Here is a 25,213-nt window from a genome sequence, read left to right as displayed (position 1 = left end):
ACTGGGAGAACAGAGCAAGAGGAGAGCCTGCTTCTCATTTTAGGAGGGATAGCAGAGTGTGCAGCAGTTGAGAGTGGTGCATAGGGAGGGAGCTCCTTTGAGTAGCAGTTTGCAGAAGTAGTGGGGAGTTTATTGTGGTGATCTGAATTGAGAGGGGATTTATATCTAGCAACCCATCTGCAGTGYAGTCCAAAATAAAAAGGTTCAGAATTCTCTGGTACTCAAAAAATGATGAGCTCCTGTGGTTGGCTGGATTTGTAGAGCTGCTTGGTGGCAAAGTGAAATTTTGGCTCTGGAGATGGCAGAAAAGGCTTTTAAAACAAACTCACTCCAGTATTTTGAAGGATGGTATTTTTATATTCAACAGCAATGTTCAGTAGAGACTAGGAAGAGAGGACACAATCTTAAAATTCTGATTCAGCCCAAAGAGAAATAAATTCAGTATTATCCCACTATTCACATGGTTGCTTTTACAGGGATTGGCTGAATAAGAATTAACAACCAGATTACCAAGTGTATCTGGAAATACCTGGTTGGTATTTTCAGATACACTTTKTMTCAGATACACTGGTGAACAGATCCWGGAAGGCATTTAGTGGCACCAAGCATGCAGCCTGCCCAGTAAGAACTACAGGCACCTAGTGTACTCACGTGTTTGAATAACCATATCTGAATTCATCTTTGAGGGCTCTCATCCCTTTGAAAATGTTACCCTGGTTCAGCATGGGACCTTAATATCGCCAAGCCCTCGCAGTAACGAGGCCAGGAATGTTGTTGTCATTATTGGGATGGGTGGCCAAGTTTCAGTAGTGCTGTTTATTGTGCTGGAGGGTAGGGCTATCATATCTTCTGTGCATTTAGAAATGGTGCATGTTTTTCTTTTCCCCAGGCCCGAGTGCTTGCCAGCTGAAGGCTGGTCAGGAGTTCCTGAGGGCTGTGAAGCTGCTGCTGTCAGCCCCGAGCGCTGTGCAGGTATCCAACATTTCCATCCCGCAGTGCGATGCCGAGGGCGGCTGGAGGAGGGTGCAGTGCGATGGCCCTCCCGACACAGCCCTGCAGTGGTACCAAAGGTGGATTGCAGAGAACAACCAAGGCAAAGCCCTGCCCGTGGCTGATCTCTTGAGCACAATAGCAGGCTATAAAGAGGCAGCATCTGGAGGCTTTMCAGATTTTGTKAAAGCTCTGTATGAGGCTGGGCACCAGAATGTCTTCCCCGCGTTCACGGCGTATTCCTCCTTCTCGGATCTCCCAGCTGAAGTGCTGCAAGGAAACCTGCCCAGTGCATCTGAGAACATTCTGCTGGACCCMTACACGTTCTGGCAGCTCCTGACTGAGCAGCTGAGCTATTACCCAGGGCCYTATACTGATTTCAGTGCTCCATTAGGCCGCTTTGAGCTTCGTGATTGTTGGTGTGTTGATAGCAAAGGAGGAGAGCTGGAAGGAACAAGGGCAGGAGTGAACCAGRTTCCAGCATGTAAGTAGCAATTTCTGGCATCTAAATAGTGGTGTTTCTTTTATTTTCTGCCACAAGAGAGGGAAGTCCTTTCAATWGCTGTGAAGTGGCAGACAATAACTTGTCAGGAAGACCATCAGCCCTGCCATTATCAGTGCTTATCAGGAGTGGTAAATATCATTTCTGGTAAATAAAGGATGCCTGAGCTTTGTGAATAAGGAGGAATAAAGTTCCATCTCAAGTTTGGGTATATTTTATAATTTGGAGTTTGGACAGATAATGGCTTTGCAGAAGATACTTATCCAGATGGTAAAGGATATTAGAAAGTGTGAAGAGTTGTATGAAAAAATCAGGATTACACTGTAATGTAWATGACTTTCAAGAATCCCTTAAAATGCAGCAAGAGGGATTTTMTGTACTATGGTATTTTCTTGTTATGTGGTCAAGAGTAACAGACACTCCCTAGAAGTCACCAGGAGAGAGTGAGGCCAGCACTGACGTGCAGTGACCTCTCTCTCTGGACACCTCCACAAAGGTGCTGCKCCCTCCCTGGGGCTACTCCAGCACATGAACTACTTTAGAAATGCCATCACTGAAATTGTCCTCATCACACTGCATTTTGCCAGCTGAGAAAGAGAGAGGATGATGAATGGCAAACTGCTGGCGATTCCAGTTCTGTGGGGAATGGAAGGGATGAATGAAGCACATTAACAGAGTTGTTTTGGAGGAGCAGCTTTAGTGGAGCTGTTTCTGGGTCAGTAGATGTATGGAGAGGACAGGCCAAGTGTCAGCTGCTACTCCAGACCCAAGGGATRTGCTTTAATTTTCCTTTCTGACTCTCACTTCTGATCCCATTTTTAATGGCAGCAACTGAGGGAATTTTCTGTAGAGACWTATTAATTCTGTTTGTAACCAATGAGGACTTAACTTAAAATTCTCAAGCCTTTGGCCCAGAGCATGGAGAAGGTTTGTGTGACTCCTGGTACTCTCAGACTGTTCAACAGCTAAGCACTGAAAGTCTCCTTTACTTACTTCACCATGCAATTCAAAACTGAATGAGTRCAGAGGCAAACAGACAATGCTAATTAAAAGACCAGTTAGTTTCCACAAGCAAATCTTTAATGGATTTGGATGAAAGTTGTTAATATACTCTTCATACTTTTTTATACAGGTCCTGGTATATGTGAAGGTGTGAAGCAGGAAGCTATGAAATTTATGGAGGGGGCAGAGCAGCTCATYCTGGCCTCAAACAGTTCCCAGTTTGCCTTTGGAGAGAGTTTCTTGCTGGCCAAGGGGATCCAGCTGATGGACAGTGACCTCCTGCGCTCTGCTGGGCCCTTTGGCATGGAGGCAGTGATGTCCCAAAAGCTGCTGTCGGGCAGTGACTCTGCTCTCCAGCTGGCTGCGTGGTCAGGTGGGTGGAAGGGARATCTGAATTAAATGGAGTCATGCCCAGAATCTGTGCAAGAGCCCTTGATGTCAAATTTCAAACTTTGCTGAAAAGCAGGTGCAACTCAGCAGTTGTAATTAATCAAGGTCATTAACCTGCTCCTCCAGGAGCTGATTGCAGTTGTCTCATATGTGTGACACAACACAAATGAAAAATCCAGGCACTTACCAGCCTGTATGTACTTAAAACATTTATTAATTTGTCTTCTGAAGTACAGRAAATATTCAGGTTTTTGCAAATATGTGTATTTAATATATCCTGTATTGGCCACTAACMACCTTCTTTTATTTCTCTTTTATAGTCCTGCACTTCTACTGGCAGAGTCACTTTGCTTCAAAGGGTTCTGCTGGGGAAGCAGCACAGCTGGGATTTCTCCCTTACATCCCCCAGTGTGATGGCCTGGGAAACTGGGAGCCAACTCAGTGCTATGAGAGCACAGGTGAGCAATTCCTGACAAGACACTCTGGGCTGCCTAAACAAAGCTAGAGTGATTTTTTTGAAAGTAGCTTTGCAAGTGTCAGTTTCAATATAGACAAAATCAAATAAGAAAAAAAAAAAAAAAAACAAAAAAAAAAAAAAAAAAAAACAACAAACCCAAAAAACCTAAGGATAATTCTAATTAAAAGATAGAAAACCAGTAGTAGTCAGACTGGAAGAAGGTGATGGGGTCTACAAGATGTGTATATATTGATAGAAGTCAAGTGGCAGCTCATTGGGCTCAAAAATCAGCAGATATTTGGTTGCTTGCTGTTAGTTGTGTTCCTTGGGGGTTGGTCCAGGGGCTGGTATTCCTTACTGCCTTCACTCATGACCTGGGTGATGAGATGAAGTGCATCCTGAGTAAGTTTGTGGATGATGCCAGATTCTGGGAGGAGGTGWTAAAGCTGCAATGGGAGATTCTCAGCCGAGCTGCTGCATTTCAATTCACATCACTGCTCTCAGGTGTGGTCTACTTACCCCTGGATAGCAGAGTTAACTCTGACTTGGATTTACTGATTGCTTTCTATACTGCTGCTGAAGATGAGGATCTTCCAGTGTGCAACAAAGCATTCTGCAGTGCAACTTCTAAAACAAAGCTGCTTTTCTTCCCTGGCCAGGTCATTGCTGGTGCGTGGATGAGAGAGGACGTTATGTCACGGATTCCTTGGTCTCACGCTCAGCAGAACTTCCCGAATGTCAGTTGGTTTTTCTTCTTAAGTATTTGTCTTTACCTGTTCTTGCAAATTTTAAAAATTGGTTGCAAATTCTAGTATGATATGCATGAAGTAAGGCTTGSTTCTTACCATTGCAAGAGAAGAACTGGAAATGTTGTTCTTATTTTGCTAATTCATTTAATTTCATCGTGTATGATTTTGGCTTTTGAGATTTGAGAGGGGATTTTCTATTTTGGTGGCCCTGCATGAGCAGGATTGGACCAGTTGTCTATCCAGGTGTTGAGATCCCTTCTGACCTCAACCATTCTGTGATTATCAAAGACCAACCAGGAATTCCTGCCTGAGACTGTTGCAGAGCCTAATGCAGTGTGAGGGAGCTGGTGATGGAACCCTTTCTCTTGCTTAGGTCTGAAACTTGATTTTATTTTAAAAATGTTTTCCCTCTCACAGGCCAGACTTCATGTCAGCGGTCTCGAACCAATGCCTTAATTTCCCGCTGGAGACAGAGCAGTGCAAAGYTGGACTCCTCTGCAGCTGATCTGTTCATCCCCAACTGCCTCGAGGTGATTTGACATGACTGAGGGAGGGAGCAGTTTTGCTTACACCATGCCCTAATCCTACACTTTCTRTCCATGCTCCTTAGGCATCCCTTGTGCATTTCTGTTAACCTGAAAGAAAAGGGTAAGACAAAACTGACAGCAGGTTTGCCATGCAGAAGGCAGAGTTTCAATGGTTTTGAGATGAAGGTTGGGAATAGGAAGCTCAGTGCCTGCCCACACTTCCTTCCCACAGGCTGGCTCTGCCTGGTGCTCTTGCAAACTGTGCTTAAAAGGCACATCTGAATTGAAGGCATTTRGGGTCTCTGTCTTCCTGGGCTGTGAGAGAATGATAGTGTGAATGGGAGCTGGGTGCAGATATCCCAAAAACACAGAGTCTGTGATGCTCTCAAAATGAGGCAGTGAGCAGGGGCAAGGAATAGACATTTCATGTAATCAATATCCTATAGATCACATGATCATATAGGTTGGAAAAGACTGCAAAGATCAAGTCCAACTATTRCCCCAACATTGTTGAGTCCACCACTAAATCTTATCTTTAAGACACGTCTACACATTTTTGAACACATTTCAAACCAGGATTTTRTCAGCACTTCATCTCAATGGACTTTTAGTCCTGCTCCATGGTTGGACTCAATRATCTTAGAGGTCTTTTCCAACCTAAATGATTTTTGATTGTCTCAGGGACTGGCCTATTAGGTCAGGTAGAATGTATTTTGTGTTTCTTCTCAGCATGTTGTATAAATGTACAAAGCTAATTATAATGAAGTATTTTAACCAGTCTTTGGGGTACAGATTTTGKTGTGTCTGTGTTAAAATCCAATTGCTCTGCAATGCCACGTCCTTGATCCTTTGCAGACAGGAGAATTCGCTGTGCTGCAGAGATCCAACGCAGCTATTTGGTGTGTGGATCCTGTGTCAGGGGAAATATTCCAGCGTGGCAGCAAAGCCTTGGATGGCAATCCTGAGTGTGAGTAATGCTGTGCCCCCTGCCTGTGGTGCCTCATGCTTTGCAGCACATGTGCTTTCCTTCTCAGAATGCTGCCTGCAGAACACGGGAGGCTCACAGTTTAATTCCTCGATGGTGTGGTACATACAAGCACAACATCACTGAAAGGGCATCTGAAAATAGTTACCCTTTGCTTCCATAACACCAGAAATAAACCAGTCTAGACAAACTGATGAACARGCTTCTATGCATTTTTTAATCCTTAATTTCTTACCACCATGTAAACTGTTTTAAAATGTAAATGATCTTATCACTACATTTAAAATTACCTTGACCAAAGATTTTTGCTAAAAACATTAACTTGATTTTTTTTGCGTTTTAAATATCAGCATCTAGACATCACACCATCACATTTATTTAGAACACCATCACATTTATTTAAAAAAATATATATTAGTGAAAAATAAATAACATCATTTTTTCAACTACTTTTCTAAAACAGTATCACTTGCACTTTAATCTTTAGAAAAAATGTGATTGTTTTCTAGCAGAATTCCCTATTTCTATGATGATTCAGGTTATTTATGGATTTGTGGTGATTTTTCTTTCTTCCTACCAGTAAAACCAGCTGGAATTGCTGCTCGTAAAGTCTTTAGGTCAATTTGTCATCTTCTATTCCACATCGTGCAAAGAATTTCTCTCGTTAAAGGTCCCAGTTTGTGTAACCTGCTGAAGTCCAGAGCTGTCTCCCGAGAAGCTGCCAGAGGCTACATCCCCCAGTGTGAAGAGGAGGGWGGGGGTTTCTCAGCTGTGCAGTGCAGCCAGGACCAGCAGAGCTGCTGGTGTGTCTTTGACAATGGAGAGGAGGTGCCAGGGACACGAGTGAGCGGAGGAAGACCAGAATGTGCAAGTGAGTTCCTGCTTCAGGCACTTGTGAGCAAATCCAGGTCTGGAATTTAACCCAGATCCTAAATTTTTCCACTTTTTGGTTGTGTTTAATCTTATTTCTTCAGACCCTTAGACACTTTTGCTCAAGCAGCATGCTAATCTTTGCATTATAGCAGATTTCAGACCTGCCTAGGCATGATGTCCAGTTTTCTTCAGGGGCTTTGACAGGGAAAAAGGAGAAGGGAACAGATCCTTGACTTTTCCTTATTCATAAAATTGRTTGAATCAAACTATTTGAGCTATAAAACCCAGCTATAAAGCCAATCTGAACAGCTTGCTGCAAACTTGAACCTGCTCCAGTCTGAGCTGGCTCTGGGATTAAAAACCATTCAGCTGACTAAAATAAAATTTGAAAAATGTATGCTCCTGCCATTCTGACTCTTGGCTTGTGACCAGAATTGTGAAAAGGATGTGCCAAAACATTGCATATTCACAGAGTATTTCCTGCATGACCAGAGCTGTGAAGAACTGGAATTCAGTCATGGTTTCCAGTGAGATATCCAAATGGGAGACATTTGTATAAATTTAATTTGCAATGGCCTTTATGCATTTTCCCATCACTGAAGTGAAGCAAAATTAATTAAACTTTCTACAAGGCTATGCTCCAAAATGTAATGATTAGTGTGGAAAGTAGTGATGTAAAAAGAAAACCTTCAACTGATGTCTTCAGGATACTGCTCTTTTCAGAGCTGGTATTTTTTTTTTGTTTGGGGTTTGTTTTGTGATTTTTCAGGGTTTGATTTTTTTTTTTTGTTTGTTTGTTTGTTTGTTTTGTTTAGTTTTGGGGAAGAAGGGTTGAAAAAATATCAGGGAAACTAGACCACATGATTTGCTTCAGTTTCCTGTTGTGATTCTGCTGTATAAAAAGCAACACATGCTTATGCTCACCAACCAAATAGTAGATGTGACACCTGGGGACATGGTTTAGTGCTGGAGCTGACAGGGCTGGGTTGATAGCTGGGCTCAATGATCGTACAAACTTAATGATCCTACAATTGTATTACAAAATATCTGATCATGTCAACCCATTTGCTTGCAAGGTTTTCATGAACTGGAGAACTGCTCAGCCAACTTGGAAAAAATTTTCTTTGGACTCTTGTATCAACAGAGGGTTCTGAGGATGGGATTTTATGAGAAGCCAGGAGATCCCATGGTTGTATCTGCCCCACCCTTGTGGTGTTGTGTGGAGATGCCAACTGAGCTCTGAGGAGTTGAGCTCCRAAGGAGGGTGGTGTAGTCACCTCAGTGTCACCATCCAGGGCAGGTTTTAGCTCTTCAGAGAAGCAGAGCTGACCACAAGTACAGTGCTGCTCCATCCTGTACTTTTCCTAGAGAACATAGTGACTAATAGTGATTAATGAATTCCTTTTTTTTTAAATACTGAGATAGAACTGCTTTGAAAGTATAGTGGAAACCTGGCTTTACTGAAATCTATTTGTTATTTTTTGCATAGAGATTGAAATAGTCTTTAATGGTTTCCCTGGATTTTGAAATAGYAGTGGAACTTTTCATGATAAACAAGTTAGTTATTGTGCAAAAATAAAGAATCAAAAGTTACTTTTCTCCTCAGTCTATCCAGCCTTATACCTCTAGTCCTAGTAATTGTYCAGGAAAAGGAGATCTTGTCTATGAGAAAAAGAAGCTGTTGTGGTGGGAAAAGATGATAAATTTCTCCTCCAGCATCAGGAGAGGCAGCTGTAAACAGAAAGTAATAATTCAGAGTGCCAGTGCATGGCAGAAGGTTTTCATTAATTTAATCATTTCCACTGGAGGGAGAATCCAATTTCTTGTGGCTGACATGCACTGGAGAGATGATGCCAAGTACTTCAGCAGTCCTCACACGCATCTCCCATCCTCATGCCTGCTTCCCTTAACTCTGACTAGAGGCAGAGCAGAGAAAGGTTTCCAGAGAAGGTCCTGGAGRTGTTAATTTTCTCGTGGAAATCTTTTGGCACACCTATAAATGTCAGTATTCAGTGAGATTCTGGTTCACTCCTACAGGACCAAGAAACAGGACAGTGGCAAAATGGTGCAGGCTTGACAACAACAGTAAATGAAGTGGCATCTCTTGAGGGAAAAATGAGCAAATTACTGATGGTGATCTGATACCTCTGAATCACACCAGGAAACCATTGATCACTTCTGTACTGGGGCCTGGTTGGTTCCCTGGTTCACACACCAAATCTCAGTGGAGCAGCATTCAGCTGAGCCTGGATGGGACTTGCTGAATGTAGAAATATGTTAGARCAATTAAGAAACCACAGACTGATTTTTATGTGCTCTGTATAAAGATATATGAAAGTAATTTTACTGCCAGGATAAGTATTACTGTCTCTTTTACAGAGATATCTTTTGTTCCTAAAACCTTGGGAGATTTATTAGAAGCTTGCTAAGCAAGGATGCCAGGTTTCCACCTTTCCTGAGAAAGAGTCTGGCTACAGAGTCAATGAGTGAAGAGAAGGAATGCAGTGGCCCCATTTACAGATTTAATGTGAAAAAATTGCTATAAAGGAGACTTGGACAAAAATATGCACTTGGCATTTCAGTAAGGCAGATATGAAAGCTTTTTTTTGTTGGCATTAAAATGCTCAGAGTTGGAAAACAAAGATGTTCTGCACACTCTGGATCCCAGATTCGTCCTGAAATGTTTTAATACTTCAACTGAAAGTTTAATCCAAGGTTTTTAATACTTTAACAGAAGTGGGTGCTTAATTATGGAATTAATCTTCATACCACCATCAAAAGGGGAGAGGGAGGGTGCTCAGTCCTGAACCATCATCAGTGTTTGCCTYCCTGCAGTGATCAGGAAGTTTAGGACTGATCTGAGCATTGCAGTTTGGAAAATGATCTATATATACAACAAGCAAGTTAATTGTACGATATGATAACATCTTTTTCTTTATTTATAAGTGAGAAAATTGTTTTTTATTTCCTATGYATTGTAGCTCTGGAACTCATAAGTGTTTAATTGTCACTGGGTATATTCAGTAATTAAATTGGGATTTGCCTACTGTTGAGTGAAGCAGTTGGTTTGTATTGATTAATAGAAATTAATTCTCATTGTAATTAGCCTGTTGTAATAGTCTRTTACAGTGGGTTAGCAGGGTTGGAATGACTGTAATCATACAGAGTGAGTTGATAGAGAAAACTGCTTCAGTTCCAAAGCTCTGTACTGCTGTTTATATATGTGTATATATAATGTATATACTGACCTGCTGGTCACTAGAAACATCCTGGTTCTGTTGGCACCACAGTCACGGGCTYCTGATCTGAAACCTTTCAAAATTTAATCTAAAGGGAATTGAGATGAGGTTTACTTGGCCCTGCCTGCTTCCCCTAGGTATCTTTAGTGAAGGTTTGTTCTGCTGTTGGTTAGAAATCTCCTTCTCATTTCCTGCTTAAATTTATTCATGACTGTTCAAGATGTCTCTGTTCCTAGAAACCACGTCCCTTTCTGGACCCATAACAGTCAATATGTGTCTTGCCATCCACTTCAGWAACCTGAACCAAGCTGCCCTCAAATCAGATCAAAGCTGATGAGTGGGAAAGGCACAGGGCTCTGTCTGGGTTTGAATCTGTGCACATGAGGGGTTTGTGGGCTTTTTCCTGGAAGTCACCATAGCATGGCACTAATTCCTGTCCCCTTTCTCCCATGCTGCAGGTCCGCAGTGTGCTCTGCCATTTGGTGCCTCAGCAGTTCTCAACGGGGCTGTACTTTGTGAAAATGTTCCTGGGCAAGCTCCAAACATCCAGCAGTGCCAGCTGCTGTGTCGCCAGGGCTTCCACAGTGCCACTCCCAACGCATCCTTCCAGTGTGAYGTGCGGCAGCGGCGCTGGGTCTCGGCTGTCCCGCTGCTCCAAGCCTGCCAGAGTATGTCTGTCCTGATCTGACCTGATCTGACTTGATCTGACCTGATCTGACCTGATCTGTCCTGATCTGAGCTGATTTGAGCTGATCTGAGCTGATCTGAGCTGATATGATCTTCTGGGGCTTGGGGAAGGCCCCCTCAGAGCAGGGCCAACAGCACAAATATCAGCTTTTATCACAGAATTTCTATGTGGTAGCAACCATAGTTACAAGGGAGTTGCTAAGTTGAGGTGCAGGAGACGAGTCCTGTCTTCTGCCATTTTCACCTCTGGCTCTTGGCTGGACCCTGTGCCAGAAAATGTCCCTCTTGCCTGTAATAATAGAGCTATAAATAGCTATTCAATCTATATGCAGATTTTTCTTGTTAGCTAAAAGATGCTGGCACTAYAAGTGATTCTGATGGAACTGCTTAGTCCTGGAAGAACAGATGAGCGCCAGATGTTTGAATTTGGCAGAACCTGAATGTTTATTTGYATAATCAAGTCACTGTTACTTCTACATCTTTTTTGCAGCAGTCTGTTCTTAAAGATTATTGTTGTATTTGTTGGCTGACTTCTGGTATTTTTCAAACCATTTTGCTTTCAAGAAAAAAATGGCACTTTAAATCTTGGAAGAATTGGATGTCCATTCAGAGCTCATGTAGTTGGATATTAATGTTGGCCTTTTCAATTGTTTCAAACAGAGAGACATTCTGATCAAAATGAAAATTTGTAGCAGTGCTGAACTTTGAGAATTGCAGGTCTTCCTGCCAAATTTGCAGCTACTTTTCATTTCCAGAATAGGTTACTCCCATTAATCAATCTTCAGAATGGGTTAAACTCTTTTATTACAAATGCAAATATTTTTAAACTTTAAATTTCAGACTGAACCTTTTGTCTGTTTGTGATTGTGCTTGATAGGTTTTTACAGCATTTTATGAAATTGCTTCCATGTTTGTCTGATGGCAGTGGAATAACTTTGTAAGGACAGAGTGTGTGACAATCTGCTATAAAATTTAGTGTAAGCCAAAAACTTCCCCCAGTAATTTATGTTTGGAATAGAGCATGGTTTTAAGAAGAGAAAAAAAATTCCCAACACATCAGAAGGTGATTGAATAAACTTCACAATAGTGGAGAATTCATCAAAACACTTAGCAATTTGTTCCAATGKATAATTACCCTCACTGTCAAAAATTTCCTGTTCTATATGTGTACATCTAGAGACTGTGGTTAAACCAGCTCTTTAAAAACTTTTTGAGAAACTAAGCAGAGAGARGGTTTGTGCCTTGCAGGAAGCAGCAGGGTTTTGTGTCCTCTGGTCCCTTCCACCATTCCCCTTGGAAGCTYTCCAGGCTTTCCCAWGCTYGTTTTTGGGATGAGGGATGAGGAATTGTGCTCCAGCAGTGCCATTTGTGAAGTGAAGTGAAGTGAAGGTCTGCAGAGGAGCTGAACCAGGGGGAGCCCTGCTCTTGTCCAGGCTGGGGGGATAAGAGCCAGCATGACTCTTGTGCTGAACCTGAGATAACAAACCCTCCATGAAGCCTGGGATCAGTGTTACTCCAGGGGCGACAACAAATTTCCATCCTTTTGTTCTTGCGAAAAATTGATGAAATAGTTTTTCATTTTGTGACTGGTGAGGTCACACATTTGTCGTCAATTTGTGTGATTAGCAGCACTTTGGTTTGCTATCAAAAATTCAGAAAGCCCTTGTAGACATCCGTGGCAAGACCATTATTCTACAAATTTATTCTCTCCTAAAACTTATTCCTAATTAGTTTGACAAGCTGAGTTTCCAAAAGCCAATTAATTGCTTTCACCATTTAATTCATTTTAATAGAAGCGTTTTCATGGTTGCATGTAAGAATAGTGAAAATTGACAGGTCAATAATTCTTGTCTTTCTGTTTCTTTTCTAAGTATTGGCATAATGTAAGCTTTCATGTAGTTCTCTGGAAGTTCCTATTTGCTAAGACTTATGAAAAATCATCAGTAATGATCCAGTTTGTCCTTATCCTTCTGTGAGTTAGTGCTCCAGTGCAAAATCTCTTCATTATTATCTAAGTGTCTCACTTTTTTTGTAATGTGCATTTATCAAGTTTGTTTCTTGCTGCTTATTATTCYCTACTGACAGCTCTACTGCTTTCCCCTAAAAGTGGGGACATGCTATTGATGCAACATGAGAATGTCAAATCAGTGTTATCTTTTCTCAAAGTAACTCTGAAAGTCAGATTCCTCATTTGTGAGGTTACTAAATGCCCTTTCTACCTCATTTTTAGAGCTCCAATTGTTTCAGACAGTCCAAGCTCAAACACACTTTCAACTAATCCTGCCTCCTGAGAAGACATGTAGTTCTGACTACTCTGGATTACTCCAGGCATTTCAGATATTTATTTTAGATGAGTTAAAGGCTCGTGGTTTATGTCACCTTCAGGTAATTTAAATTCCTTATCCTCCATTGTTGGTGGGTTTTGTTTGTTTTGTTTTGTTTTCTTTGGTTGGGTTCTGCTTTGTATGAAATTTTTTTTTAAAGAGTGAAACACAACGTAGAGCTTTGCCTGTTTGGAAAGTGGAAGAATGGAATATGCCATGAAATCTGTCAGATTTGGCAGTACTCTTATATGGATGAGTGGGAAAATAGGAGGTTTAGTCTCACTTACACTGCATCAGCAGATCAGTTTAGTTCCATCCATAAAAATCATATCACACCGGCCCAATATTCATTAAAAATTTGTTTCAATGGAAGAGAATGTTTTGACTATTTTTACAGWAAATATATGTCTTGCTAAAATTAGATTTTCTTGCCTCTGTTTTCACAGTCCCTTTTGAAAGTGTTACTTTCGAGCATAGTACAGTGCAAATGAATAGGGCAAGGCAAGAACCAGAAAGTTCTCTGGTTGACTAACTGTGCTTTCACTTAATTCTGAATTCAAGGTAAATGCATTTGGAGAAACTGGCTCAGTTTCTGTCTGTGATGATTCCACTGTCTATGTCGAATGCCTGGGCGTGGATCGCCTGGGAGTGAACATCACCTGGAGGGCTCAGCTGGAAAACGTCCCCACAGCTTCTCTCCCTGACCTACATGATATTGGTACGTTTGTCTTCCTCTGATATTTCTGTGGATTAAACCTGATTTGCTTTTAATTGTTTGGCTCCCCTGTCTTTATAACACTGGTGTTGTGTTTTTGAGCTTTCGGTGTTGATATATTTCCCTTTCCAAGCTGTGACTGYACAGTGGAAAGAAGCTATAATTGAATGTTTCTTTCAGATAGGACTGCCTCTCCCAGCTRCCTTAACTGGGATTGAAAATCACTTTATCAGGCATGAGCTGAACTGTCCCAGATGTTAATTTCCATTGGGCAAGTCCTCAGTGGTGGAAAAGTGTTTCTATTCACTGTACTCAAAGAAACACAACTCACACATTGTCAAAAATTTAACTAATTTCTTCCAAGGTTTTTCTTTTTTTTTTTTCCCTTTCCCTCTTTTTTTATTATTTGCATTACCTTTGACACTAAAGAATGATCCTTACCTCTGGCATCCTACAGCAACTATGCGGAGACCACGGACTGGCAGATCTTTGCTGTGGTTTCCACAAGAGTTAGGGATGATGTAGGTAACTTCTTTTAAAGCAGTGTTTTTTCCTTTAAAATGAAAGATAGTAAAAATACATCCCAAATTCAAATGCCCTCTGTGGGCATATCAAGGATAGTGTCCTGTATCAAGAATAATGTGGCCAGCAGGGCCAGGGCAGTGATTGTCCCTAGTACTTAGCACTGGTGAGGCCATTGAACCCTGTGTTCATTTTTGGGCACCTCACTTCAGAAAGACATTGACCTTCTGGAGCATGTCCAGAGAAGGGCAGCAGAGCTGGTGAAGGGTCTGGAGTTCGAGTCTGATGAGGGAGCTGGGGGTGTTCATCCAGGAGAAAAGGGGAGACCTTTTTGCTCTCCACAACTGCCTAAAAGGATGTGAGGGTCAATCTCTTCTCCCAGGTCTCAAGTGATGGGACAGGAGCAAATGGGCTCAAGTTGTCCGAGGGGAGGTTCAGATTAGATATYAGAATTTATTTTGTTTTCACTCAGAGAGTGATCAGGCATTAGAATGAATCGGCAATGGATGTGGTGGAGTGACTGTCTCTGGAAGTGTTCATCCAGATGCCTCTGGATGTGTCACTTGAGGTGTCATTTAGGGGTGATTATGGTGCTATTGGGTTGGTGGTTGGACTAGATTACCTTGAAAACCTCTCCCAACCCTGGTGATTCTTTTCTCCAGTTTTCCTGCTTTGGATTGGTGTTCCTAGCACTAAACTGAAATAGCTCTGTCTGCATGTGTTCTCCTYTCTAACTTTGGGGTTTGGAGATGTGTCCTACAGCAATTGAACTGATTTCAAAATCCTTCAGGATGCAGATGGCAGCTGCAATGGTCCTGTAGCTCCTGGCTCTACAGTCTGATATTCTTTACATCCATCCAGTTCCGTATTCTAAGGGAAACACAAAACACAGAATAGTTTGGAATGGTTTTCCTTCTTGGAAAGGACATTTGAAGATCATCTTGTCCAACACTCCTGCTGTGGGCAGGGACATCTTCAACTTGATCAGGTTCCTCAGAGTCCCTTCCAATTTAACCTTGAATATTTCCAGGGGTGTGGCATGTACTTCTTCTCTGGGCAACTTGGTCATGTGTTTCACCACCCTCAGTGTACAAAACTTCTTCCTTATATCTGATCTAAATTATATCTGATCTAAATTATATCTAATCTAAATTACATCTTATCTAATAGTCTCTTGTCTCTGTGAATATTCAAGCAGTTTGCAGAAAGTGAATCAAAGTAAAAGCGTGTTTGGTTTTGTATTCAACTTTTCTTTTGGAAGTGTTCCTCTTTGAGGCATTATCTCTTTGACCCTCTCCTCATTATAAATTCTCTGTAGTGTAAAAATATCTTTTCAAAGGAATGACTGTATGGTTTCAGAAGAAACAGAGCAGAACCTGCTCTCTGTACACTCATGGCACCATCATCTCCCATTATGTTCCAAMTTCCATCACCTTCTAAGGCAGCTTTGGGGCTTTCTGTTTGAGGTGTTTTCAGGTRTATTTAAACAGAGTGAGCAAAGTAAAACTATAATTTGATAGACACTGTACAGATTCATTATGGTCTGCTGTTTGTTAACATGCTTGTATTTCYGCATCTGCCTCTGTTTTTAACTGCAAGTTCATCAGTTTCTGTGTGATTATCCATTCCCATATTGGAAATGCCTTTCATGCTGTTTTGTKGTATTTTTCCCTCTTTAGAAAATGCAATTGTTGGGGAAAGTCTCRTTGGAGCATTTATAAAAGAGATTAAGGATGGTGTTTTCCTGCTGCATTTGGATTCCAAGCAGTTCCTAGCAGATTCTGTCATTGATTTTCCCCGGGATGAAGAGTTTGATCTGTCTCCACGTGTTCAGCTTGGATGTAGAAGCGGRTTTCGAAAGATTTCATCTCCTGGGAAAGCAGGCCCTAACTCACAAGGATGTGGTATGTCTCAGTTTAGCTGTTTCTCAGCGTAAAGGTGAAATTAAAAAATCATCACTGGGCTCGTGTTAAAGGTTCATATTTGAAAGGTGTGAGGCACCAACATGAATGGGAGATATGGAAATCGATGCTTTGCTTACTGCTTGTCCTTGTGTTGAACCAATGGTTTGGAAACAGACATCGTGGCACTGACATTGTATGGAAAGTTTTGTTAACATTTTTGGGAGTTATTTTAGATCTATCTGGTAATGGAAGGTAATTCTTTAATTACATGACTCTTAATAGGAGGATTTCACAAAGATAATGTAGCCAGAGCTACAGATAATGATAACTTTCCTGGAATAGAAAACTAGATGCAGAAATGGCAAAAGCCCTGAAAYTGTGAATTCCTGGGCCAAGTGCAGCAGCTCAGATGGAAGCTTTTTTGATGCTGGCCAACACCCAGACCTGACTGCACTTCTGCCCTCTTTTCTTCTTCTTTGCTTCTGTTCAGTCTTCTTCTCTGGAAAAGGCTGCCCTTCTGCCATCATCCTGCTTAGGGCTGCCAAACCTTTTCCACAGCTCCCTGTGGCTGTGCCAAGCTGTCCTTGGTACCAGGTCATGCTGCCAAAGTGCCTTTGCCTTAACAGCCCCACTTTTGTTTCTGTCAACACCAACCTTCCTTCAGTCCCTGGTTATTCTTGTTAGCCCAGTTGTCCTCAGTGAGTCCATTTCTCATTTATGCCATTTGGGGTGTATTTATATCTAGATTTTTTTTTAAATCTAGGGAACAGAGGAGAGATTTACCACTTGTAGGTATAAGGGAAGAAAGAGTTGGACCAGTTTTCCAATTATGGGAGTATTGTTGGATATTTATCACTTCATGACTATGAAACAAATCCGAATATGTGAAAAAAGCTTAGCTCCCTGCTTGGTGTGGCATTTCTCTTTAAGTTGAGAGAGTTTGCTAATGCCTGGGTAAGGTAATCAAGTGATGAACCACTTTTGAACTGCTGAAGTTTCCAGCCTGGACCTTTACAGGTAAATTGACTGCAGGTTCAGTTCATCTCCATGGTCTGAAACACTTCAGATTTGGGCCATTGAAACACACACAGAAAAAATATTAATTCCTGMTGAGTCCAGAGTCCCTAACAACTTGCAGTTACCTAACAAGATGTAGTGTTGTATTGCTTAAAGGTATCATTATTTTTTAAGTAGAATCCATCACTTATAGCAGAACTTACAAAGAACTGAATCTTTCTGCCAAATACTGCCTGCCAGGCTTAAAGGCCTCTAGAAAGCAGTGAATTAACTTGCCTTTTGAGTTAATTCATACATATTTGAAMCATCTAGCTGTGGAAAATGTCACTCAGTAAAACAGATATCACAGAGATATGGAAAGGAGACAGTTTCTGCTCTAGCTTTTGACAGAGATTTGATACTCTAAGCTGTCATGGTGTAGCTGCTGCTGGGAGCTGGTTTGTGTAACAGGACTGAATATTTTATTCTGAGCAGAGAATTTAGGAATTTGGGTTCTGATTCCTCTAAGATATATATTTATATATATATATTTCCTGGTCATTCATCCTCTTTGARTTTGTTTCTCTTCTTTCTTTGCTAAGGTATGAGACAAAAATAAGAGAGTGGGAAACTGTCGGGGAGGGCTTTAGGAACATAACCCTTCTCCCCCATTTATTTCAGGAGAAAAGCTGAAGCCTGTTTGTAAATTAGCTTTGTAAWGTTTGCTTTGTAAATTAGCTTTGTAAAGTTTGTAAAGTTGCTTTGAGCATAACATAACCCAAATGAAAGAAAGTGCTAGATTTACAGCTGACTGCCAGCTTAAGATTTCTTTTCTAATAATCTATATCAAGACTGTTATCCCAAAGTTTTCAAGAATCCTTGGAGGGAGGAGAGAGCAGTGCAAGCATTGGGCAATGATCACTGTGAGAGTTTTTGAGTTGCTTAATGTAATGAGAGCTGAGGCTCCTATTTGGGTGGTAACCCCATGGAATCAGTTCAGTGAGGTGTTCCTTAGCCTGGATTTTGCAACAGAAGCCCAAGTCCAGTTAGAAGTGAGACCAGGTTCCAAATTTCACGTGCAGGAGCAAAGGATATTTTTTCCCTGTTTTAGGGATACAAAGTTTGGACCCAGTGGTAACACTTAGCTGTGAGATTTTGGTTGAAAACTGTTCTCTAGTTTCTTTTGTAGTTAAAAAGTATTGATGTTAATGCTTGAAAGAAGTTCAGTGTGGTGGTTTGTCTCACTTGTAGGGTCAAACCAAAGCTCTGTGTGATTGTGCCAGCATGGACTGTAGKTGAAGTGATAGGTCCCTCCTTAGTCTAGAAAATGTGATTCTGCACCAACGATTTTTACTGTTCTTTGTGCCCTTTCTTGCTTATAAAGTAGTAGGAGACACAGATGTTCCTTTCACATTGTGACTAAAACAACAAAAACAGGAGAATGCGTTGAAAAGCTTAATTTGTTTCTTTTGAAACTATAATTGCTTAATTAGCTTCCCTCATTCATTGCATTTTGTCTTCACTTTAGGCATGGATTGCTCATTTCACTTTAATTTCTGCTGCTGTTCAATGAGTATTATGCTTTTTACATGTGTTAGAAACTGTCTTTAAAATGWATCAGACACCCTTGTGTATTAAATAGCATGCTTGTGAAAGGAGAATTCTGACTGGTCCAGGAATTTTAACATTCTGTAATTGATTTTAGATATGTGTTTTACCCAGAGTAATTGCCTTGATACGTACTTGGAGGAAAATTTCAGTCTCACAATTGTATGTCTCCCAAACCTTCCCACTGGACTATTTACAGCAGATGAAGAAGGATATGATAATTTTTCTACTAGCTGTCTTTTTAGTCTATTATAATTTAGGTGCTCCCATGAGTTAAATTAATTTACATTCTGGTGTGTTGGCCAGAACAGCAATTCATCATATGGGTTGTAGTGAGAGTGGCCAATATTCCATTACCATTTCCCTCTCATGGAAGCTTAAACTGCTGTCAAGATGCAGGGCCAGAACAGAAATGAAGTTTTGCACCTTGTCAAAGTCCCAAAATATACATTTGATAGTGTTTTGAAGGAAATCTACATCTGGAAAACAGCTGTGAAATAACAAGCAGAGGTATTGTCCTGCAAATATGTCTGTGACTCTTCTGCTTTAATGTTCATTTGAATGCTCTGGAGGGAAAGACAGTATTCCATGACATCCCAGAAGACAGAGAATTTTCTTTGTAAAATACAACAGGTCAGCTGGAAATAYTGCTTCTGATTGTTTTGAAAATGATATAGATAYRGACTAAGAACATCTCTAAGAATATMTTTTTGTTTTGTGTTTGAGTTGTCATGTGTACAACCAGTGACTTTTAATCCAGCCATTATTATTTAGTTTGGAAATACTTAACAAAAATTTCTTTACCAGGAATTCTGAATGGAAGTCTTACCATGTGGTGTTTCCTGTATGATGTTTTCGGTGCTTCTGCTCCTCAGAGCCTTCCTCTTTCTGTTTGTAGTGTTAGAATCACTCTTTTTGTAGCTTGTGTTCCTTTGTTTCCTTTCACAATGTATCCACCTGCATTATCTTATTACAAATGGATTTGACAGATGGAAATCAGGTGTGGAATTGGCATTTCCAAAGAGTTTCATGTGCACTAATTCAAGAACACGTTTAGGTGATCTGAGAAAATACATCACAGCCTCTATTCCTGCCATTGATGAGTTCAGTGATCACTTAAGGAGTTTTTATTTTGTTATATCTCTTAGAAATACGTACATTAAGAGCTTGAAGCCTATGGCAAGTCTGCAAGCATTATTTATATATATATATATATATATATATATATATATATATACACACATATACACCCACACATTTGTGTGCAAATGCCAGAACTGGTTGAATTCCAAGCGAGTAATAAGGTGATTGTTCTCTTTGCAGTTGTTTGTCCTCCAGGCAGTTATTTCCAGGATGATGAATGCATTCCTTGCCCTCTTGGCTACTATCAGTMTCAGACAGGACATTCCTTCTGTGTCAAGTGTCCTGTGGGCAAAACTACCAACTCCTATGGGGCAAGCAGTGCTGATCACTGTAAGTCAAACTCATTTTTTCCATATCCTTTATATTCTGGCTTCAAATAACTAWWTTTTTTTTATTCATCTGTAAGTTTWWWAAAAAAARTAAAATCCTCCCTCTGGGTGTTTTTGGATGSATATGATCCCTTCTGCATACGTTCAAAAGCACTTTACAAAGTACAAACTGTCTGGTGTTTTGACCAAAAATGCATGAGAAACAAGTGGTCAGATTCATCCAGGATGTTGTGGTTCCTCTAGACGTGCTCACTGTCCTCAGGAATGATATCTGTGTGTTCAGTATCAGTGAGAATCTTCTCATGCGGTTCACTTATTGTCACTTACACAARCACTAAAATGGTCTTGTTTTGTTCAGCTCTTTCCCCTGCAAATACAAACACTTCTCACAAAGCAACAATTGATATGTTCACTAGAGTTGGTGAATTCAGCTTAAATGACTTGGTATTTTCAGGCAGTTCTATACAGAAAATCAGTTACTAGGTCCAAATTCAATTTTTGTCTACAGAATTATCTTATATAAAAATAAGATGAAAATGAGAGTTGCAGAATGGGCTTCTTGGGAGTGTCCATGAGTATATGGTCTACTTTGTTCACTTTCAACCTATTTGTCCTCTTAGCTGGGATAAACCTCCTGTTTTTATTATAGTGCATCCTGACATCAATTGGCTTTTGCCTACAATTGKCATTCTTCTTTTCCATGTGTGTTCCCTGTGTGGGTATTGGACTTGTGTTCTGAAAAGTTTGCTCCTTAGAATTTAAAAACCTGCACTTGCAATTTTCTTTACTAAAGAAAATTTTATTTACCTGCTCCCTGCCTGGTTTCCATTTTTCCTTTGTGCTGYGTCTCAGCACCAGCCCTCTCCAAAAGACCAGGTTACACCTTACCTTCCCACTTCCTTTCATTCCCTGCTGTCTCCTTGCAGGGTCTGAAGAGTTTTTCTGAATTAATTGTTGTGATAGCTCTTGTTGCTCTCAGCATTCCAAAGATCCACTGCAGCAGGCACTGAGCAAACCTGTATGAAAACTTTGTACTTTTCTTCACACTACTGGAAATAAATAGAGTTTTGATCCGTGACGGAGAATCCAAACAATGTTTGACACTCAAATTGAAGTAGCAACAAAGCAGTGAGACTGCCATGATCCAGAGCATGAAACACCATGCAAATCATAGCTTTATWTTCAGTGAAGTCTCTGCTGTGCTAAGGGGACTTTTGTCCTGCAGCACTGAAGCACTGTCCCACTGCACTGGCAGGACCAGAGTAAATGGGCACAGCTGAAGMACGGGAGGTTCCCTCTGAACATCAGAAAACCCTTTTASTGCACTGGCTCAGGGTGCCCAGGGAGGTTGTTGAGTCCTTGGAGATGGGTSAAATCCATCTGGAGCTGTCTTGGACATCCAGCTCCAGGTGGCCCTGCCTGGGTAGGGGGCTCTGACCTCATGAGCCTCTGCCATTCTGTAAAACCCAGAGACAGCATCATCAAAGCACCTTTTATTCTTTCCTTGCYCTCTTGTGACAGGTATCACACGCTGCCAGAGCAATGAGCAGGGCCTGCAGTGTGGGGCTGATGGTCAGTACAGACCCTCCCAGCAAGACCCTGACACCCAGAAATCCTTCTGTGTCGACAGCTTCGGGGCAGTGCTGGGCTGGACTGAAACAGAGACTCTCCTTACAGATGACCAGTGCCTGGGTAAGTGGCAGAAGGATATTTTGGATGTGTTTTGACCTCACACAGGTGAAACCTCCTTACCAAGAGAATAATCACAGCTTATGGGGATTCACTGTCCCATAGTTACTCAATTTCCCATACTCTCAGCCTCTGCCTTGAGCCACATTCCTCCTTAGTTTTGCATTTCTTGACTACACTGGGAAAGTTCTTTCTGGTGAGGGAAGAGAGAAGCAGGTTTCCTGTGCTCTCAGATGGCTTTTGATGTGTGCTGACCTCGTGCTCTCTGCTTGGAAAYCCAAAAGAATAATGAGACAGCTAATGAGACAGAAACAGAATTAGTAATTTCTTTGTAAAATTATCCCTCACCAGTGTATTAATGGGAAATAGACTGTTTTCAGCAATGACCTCACARCCACAGTATAACATCACCCTCTGGGCTCCTGCTCTAAGGTGTCTGACTTGGAGAACACATCCTGGCAGGCTGGGGAGGTTATTTCTGCTTGAACACAGCTGTGAAATGCTGGTTCTTAAGGATGAAAAACTTGAAAAAACAAAGAAAGTCATCTATCAAACAGTCCCCAGACTGCCTGCAGTAAGGTCTAATTACAGCTCTCAGCCTCAAAGCTTCTGCTTTTTCCCAGAAGTTTTTATATGCTCATCATATGATTGGTATTGAATTTAATGGAATATTCTGTTTAGTCCCCTTGAGCTTTTCCCAGCGCGCTGCTTGTCAGAGCCCTCACACACAGATGTGTTTGTCCAGTGCAGAGGGAGCAGATAAAAGGGTTTGGTCACTAAAGTGACAATCAGGTGCTAAAAGTGGAATGAAAGAGTAATAAAGCAGCATTAGGACCTGCTACCTTGGATATAGCCCAGGGCCTGAAGCTGGTGGAGATCAGGCTGTTGTGTGTCTGGAAACAGCTGATAAGGCTCCTGGATTTCCCGTCTAACCGAGTGCTGGTGGAGCTGGCTCTTGTTTCTGTGACTGTTTTGTAGAAAATTGGTTCCCCCTTTGACTCAATATCTGGTTCAATGCCATGAACAAGTGATGAGAGATGGCAGGTCTGCTGCTGGAAGGGAAGCCTCACAGGAAAGTAAAATCCCATCCCACTCCTGGCTAATCTTGTGACTTTTTTTTTTTTTTTTTTTTTTGAAAGCAGAAATTTTACCCTCACTCCAGCTGTCTTGTGCATTATCTGAGCTTATGGTACATCATTTAATGAGCAAACCTCTCTCCACACAGAACTCTTCAAGCTCTATTTTCACCTGAAGTCTTTGTCTCTTTGCACCATGGGAACTGATAATACTATCTGATTGGGTTTTTTTTGTTGTCATTATTTCAGTGCTCAGGAAATTTGAAAGAGTTCCTGCCTCCAGCCTGATTTATGGATCAGAAGAAGCTCAAATTCTTCAGTCTCAGTCAYTTGGGGGAGACCTGCAAAGTACATATTTTCAGTGCATTTCAGGTGAGAAAACTGAGAAAAGCTGTAGAGGCAATAATAACCATCATGGAAAATATTAATCTTTTATATGATGAGTTTATAGTTAAGTTCCTAGATTAACTATGTGTTTTGCAGTTCAGAAGCAACATAAATACAACTTTTGGTGACCTTGGTTCAGGATAGAGATTGATGTTTCTTTCAGAAAGAAGTCTTCTGGCTTTACATACCACTTCAGACAAGTCATCTGACTTTAAAGATAGTTGGTATCATTTGGAATATGGATAAAACCTGAGATTTAAACCAGGAAACCAGTTCATCAGACTCTGCAGATGTGCAGACAAAAGGCGGATTAAGTGTTCAGAACATATGAAAAGCAAGCTTTTACCTCTTCACAAATTACCTAAATAGGCACATAAAATAGGAATAATTATCCTTGCTCACGTCAGAAGGGTCTTGTAAGGAGTGCACAGATATTTCTGTGCCGAGTCTTACAGTCCACATGTGATATTGCATCTGGTTTAAATTGGTTCAGAATCATCTGAAACCAAGAGGAATCACCACACTGCTTTCAGGGTGCTTGTCAGTCTCCCCTGGTGTCTCCAAATGCTCAGGCTGTGAAGGGAGGCAGAGGGGAAATGTTCAAAGTGAAAACACCCTGGCAGTAATAACAGATGTTTGTAAGGCATATATCAAAATTCTGACAAATCAGTGGCTTTGTGTCACGGTCTAGCTGGAGCAATCACCTCTCCTGCTAAGAACTGAATATGTGAAGCTTTTTATTACTGGAATGATCTTCCTGCACCAGCTCATCCGGGCTGTATACTGTAAGATTTCTTGCACCTTCCTGTGGAAATGCAGACCTTCAAAAGCAAGACACTGAGATGAGAAAGCCTGAGAATGAACCTGGCGAGGAAATCAGGTTCCTGAAACCTGGCTGCCCCCTTTGACACCCAATCTGATTCCGTACTTATATCTGTATTTTCTTTATAAGTGATGTAAATGTCAGCATCACTACAAAATATTACTGCTGGTGGGCTCATTGATGGATAGGGGTTAATCTTTCCCTCTCTTAGTCCCTATAAAGTCAGACAGGTCAGCTTGCATCTCTGGTGAAGTTTTGATCTAAGCTGATTTTACACTAAAGACATTTGGAAAGTGTTTCACCTGTATTGGGAGCAGAGCTATGGGAGCAAGTTAATGGTGAATGTATAAGGGCAGAAGGATCTTCAGCCACTTCTAAATCTGGAGTGGAGGCTGTTTGTCCCTTACAGTGGCCAGGGGATTGCAGCAGGGGCAGCCAGCATGATTGAAGAATTGATTATTTCCCTCCTTCCTATCACTCTTTTATTTGTCAAAATCTCTTCACCATGGGGTTACTGTGTCAGGCAGATGTGATGTGCTGGCAAAGTGGCTCACAGARTCCTGCCTCAGGCAAAATTGTCCAGACTTTAAATATTTGGGTGTGTGGTTAGACCTGTCTCAGCTGTTTATATCATCAGGTGATGAACAACTTTTTGTGTGAATTTAATTCAACTTAAAATCCTTAACCCTCTACTAAAATAGTTGAGTMCTAAAGTTCATCTGGCTAATTAAATTCATGTGCTTGCAGTCTGATAGATATATGGGAATCTGGGTAAGTGGCAGTAAGCAGGGGAATTTGTAGCAAATATTTTTTTCATGTGAAATGCTAGGAAACCTAAAGTTTCTTTCCTGTTTTTCAGGCTGTGAGAGGGAAGGTGCCTGTGGCTTTGCAACTGTAGCTCCTGCTGGTGCTGGAATGCTCTGTGAATTATACAGTGCTGCTGAAATCAACTTCAACTGCACCACCTCTGGATTGGTAACAATAACAATGATATTTTAAAATGTATCTTTATCATAATGCTTTATGTTCAATCGACGTAGGCAAGATCACAGGAGAGAGGCAGACTTGTAGCTGACCCCTTGGACATTGCTCTGCCCTGTGGCAGTAATAAATCCCTGCAAGCTGGTAAAGAAGCTACACCCAAATGTTTCTAAAAATGACATCTGAATACCTCAGTGTTTGGTTAAAACATCACTAAAACATGCTGAGCTCCTGAAATTAGGATATCAGGATGATTTAAAAAGTGGCTTAACCTGGATAATCCAAACTAGAAGTAGCCAGGTTGGTGATCAGGTC

At 41.2% G+C, this 25,213-nt stretch overlaps 1 protein-coding gene across 1 annotated transcript in view; it reads left to right on the top strand.

The window, feature by feature from the left end:
* TG (thyroglobulin) overlaps nt 1-25,213 on the top strand; it is a 143,308-nt gene that overhangs the window by 16,376 nt on the left and 101,719 nt on the right. The window contains exons 10-24 of the mRNA XM_057379076.1: nt 890-1,474; nt 2,625-2,867; nt 3,205-3,342; nt 4,001-4,078; nt 4,508-4,620; nt 5,473-5,584; nt 6,273-6,473; nt 10,173-10,382; nt 12,632-12,786; nt 13,287-13,443; nt 15,642-15,866; nt 19,794-19,943; nt 21,464-21,634; nt 22,957-23,079; nt 24,777-24,892. Coding sequence (XP_057235059.1) covers nt 890-1,474; nt 2,625-2,867; nt 3,205-3,342; nt 4,001-4,078; nt 4,508-4,620; nt 5,473-5,584; nt 6,273-6,473; nt 10,173-10,382; nt 12,632-12,786; nt 13,287-13,443; nt 15,642-15,866; nt 19,794-19,943; nt 21,464-21,634; nt 22,957-23,079; nt 24,777-24,892 — 2,777 coding nt within the window. The remainder of the gene's footprint in view (nt 1-889; nt 1,475-2,624; nt 2,868-3,204; nt 3,343-4,000; nt 4,079-4,507; nt 4,621-5,472; nt 5,585-6,272; nt 6,474-10,172; nt 10,383-12,631; nt 12,787-13,286; nt 13,444-15,641; nt 15,867-19,793; nt 19,944-21,463; nt 21,635-22,956; nt 23,080-24,776; nt 24,893-25,213) is intronic.

This window comes from Malurus melanocephalus, unplaced genomic scaffold (genome assembly GCF_030028575.1).
Source record: "Malurus melanocephalus ecotype Western Australia unplaced genomic scaffold, MMel_1.1 scaffold_385, whole genome shotgun sequence".
In the NCBI taxonomy this organism is placed as follows: domain Eukaryota; kingdom Metazoa; phylum Chordata; class Aves; order Passeriformes; family Maluridae; genus Malurus; species Malurus melanocephalus.
This window is presented reverse-complemented; position numbering and strand designations above follow the sequence as displayed.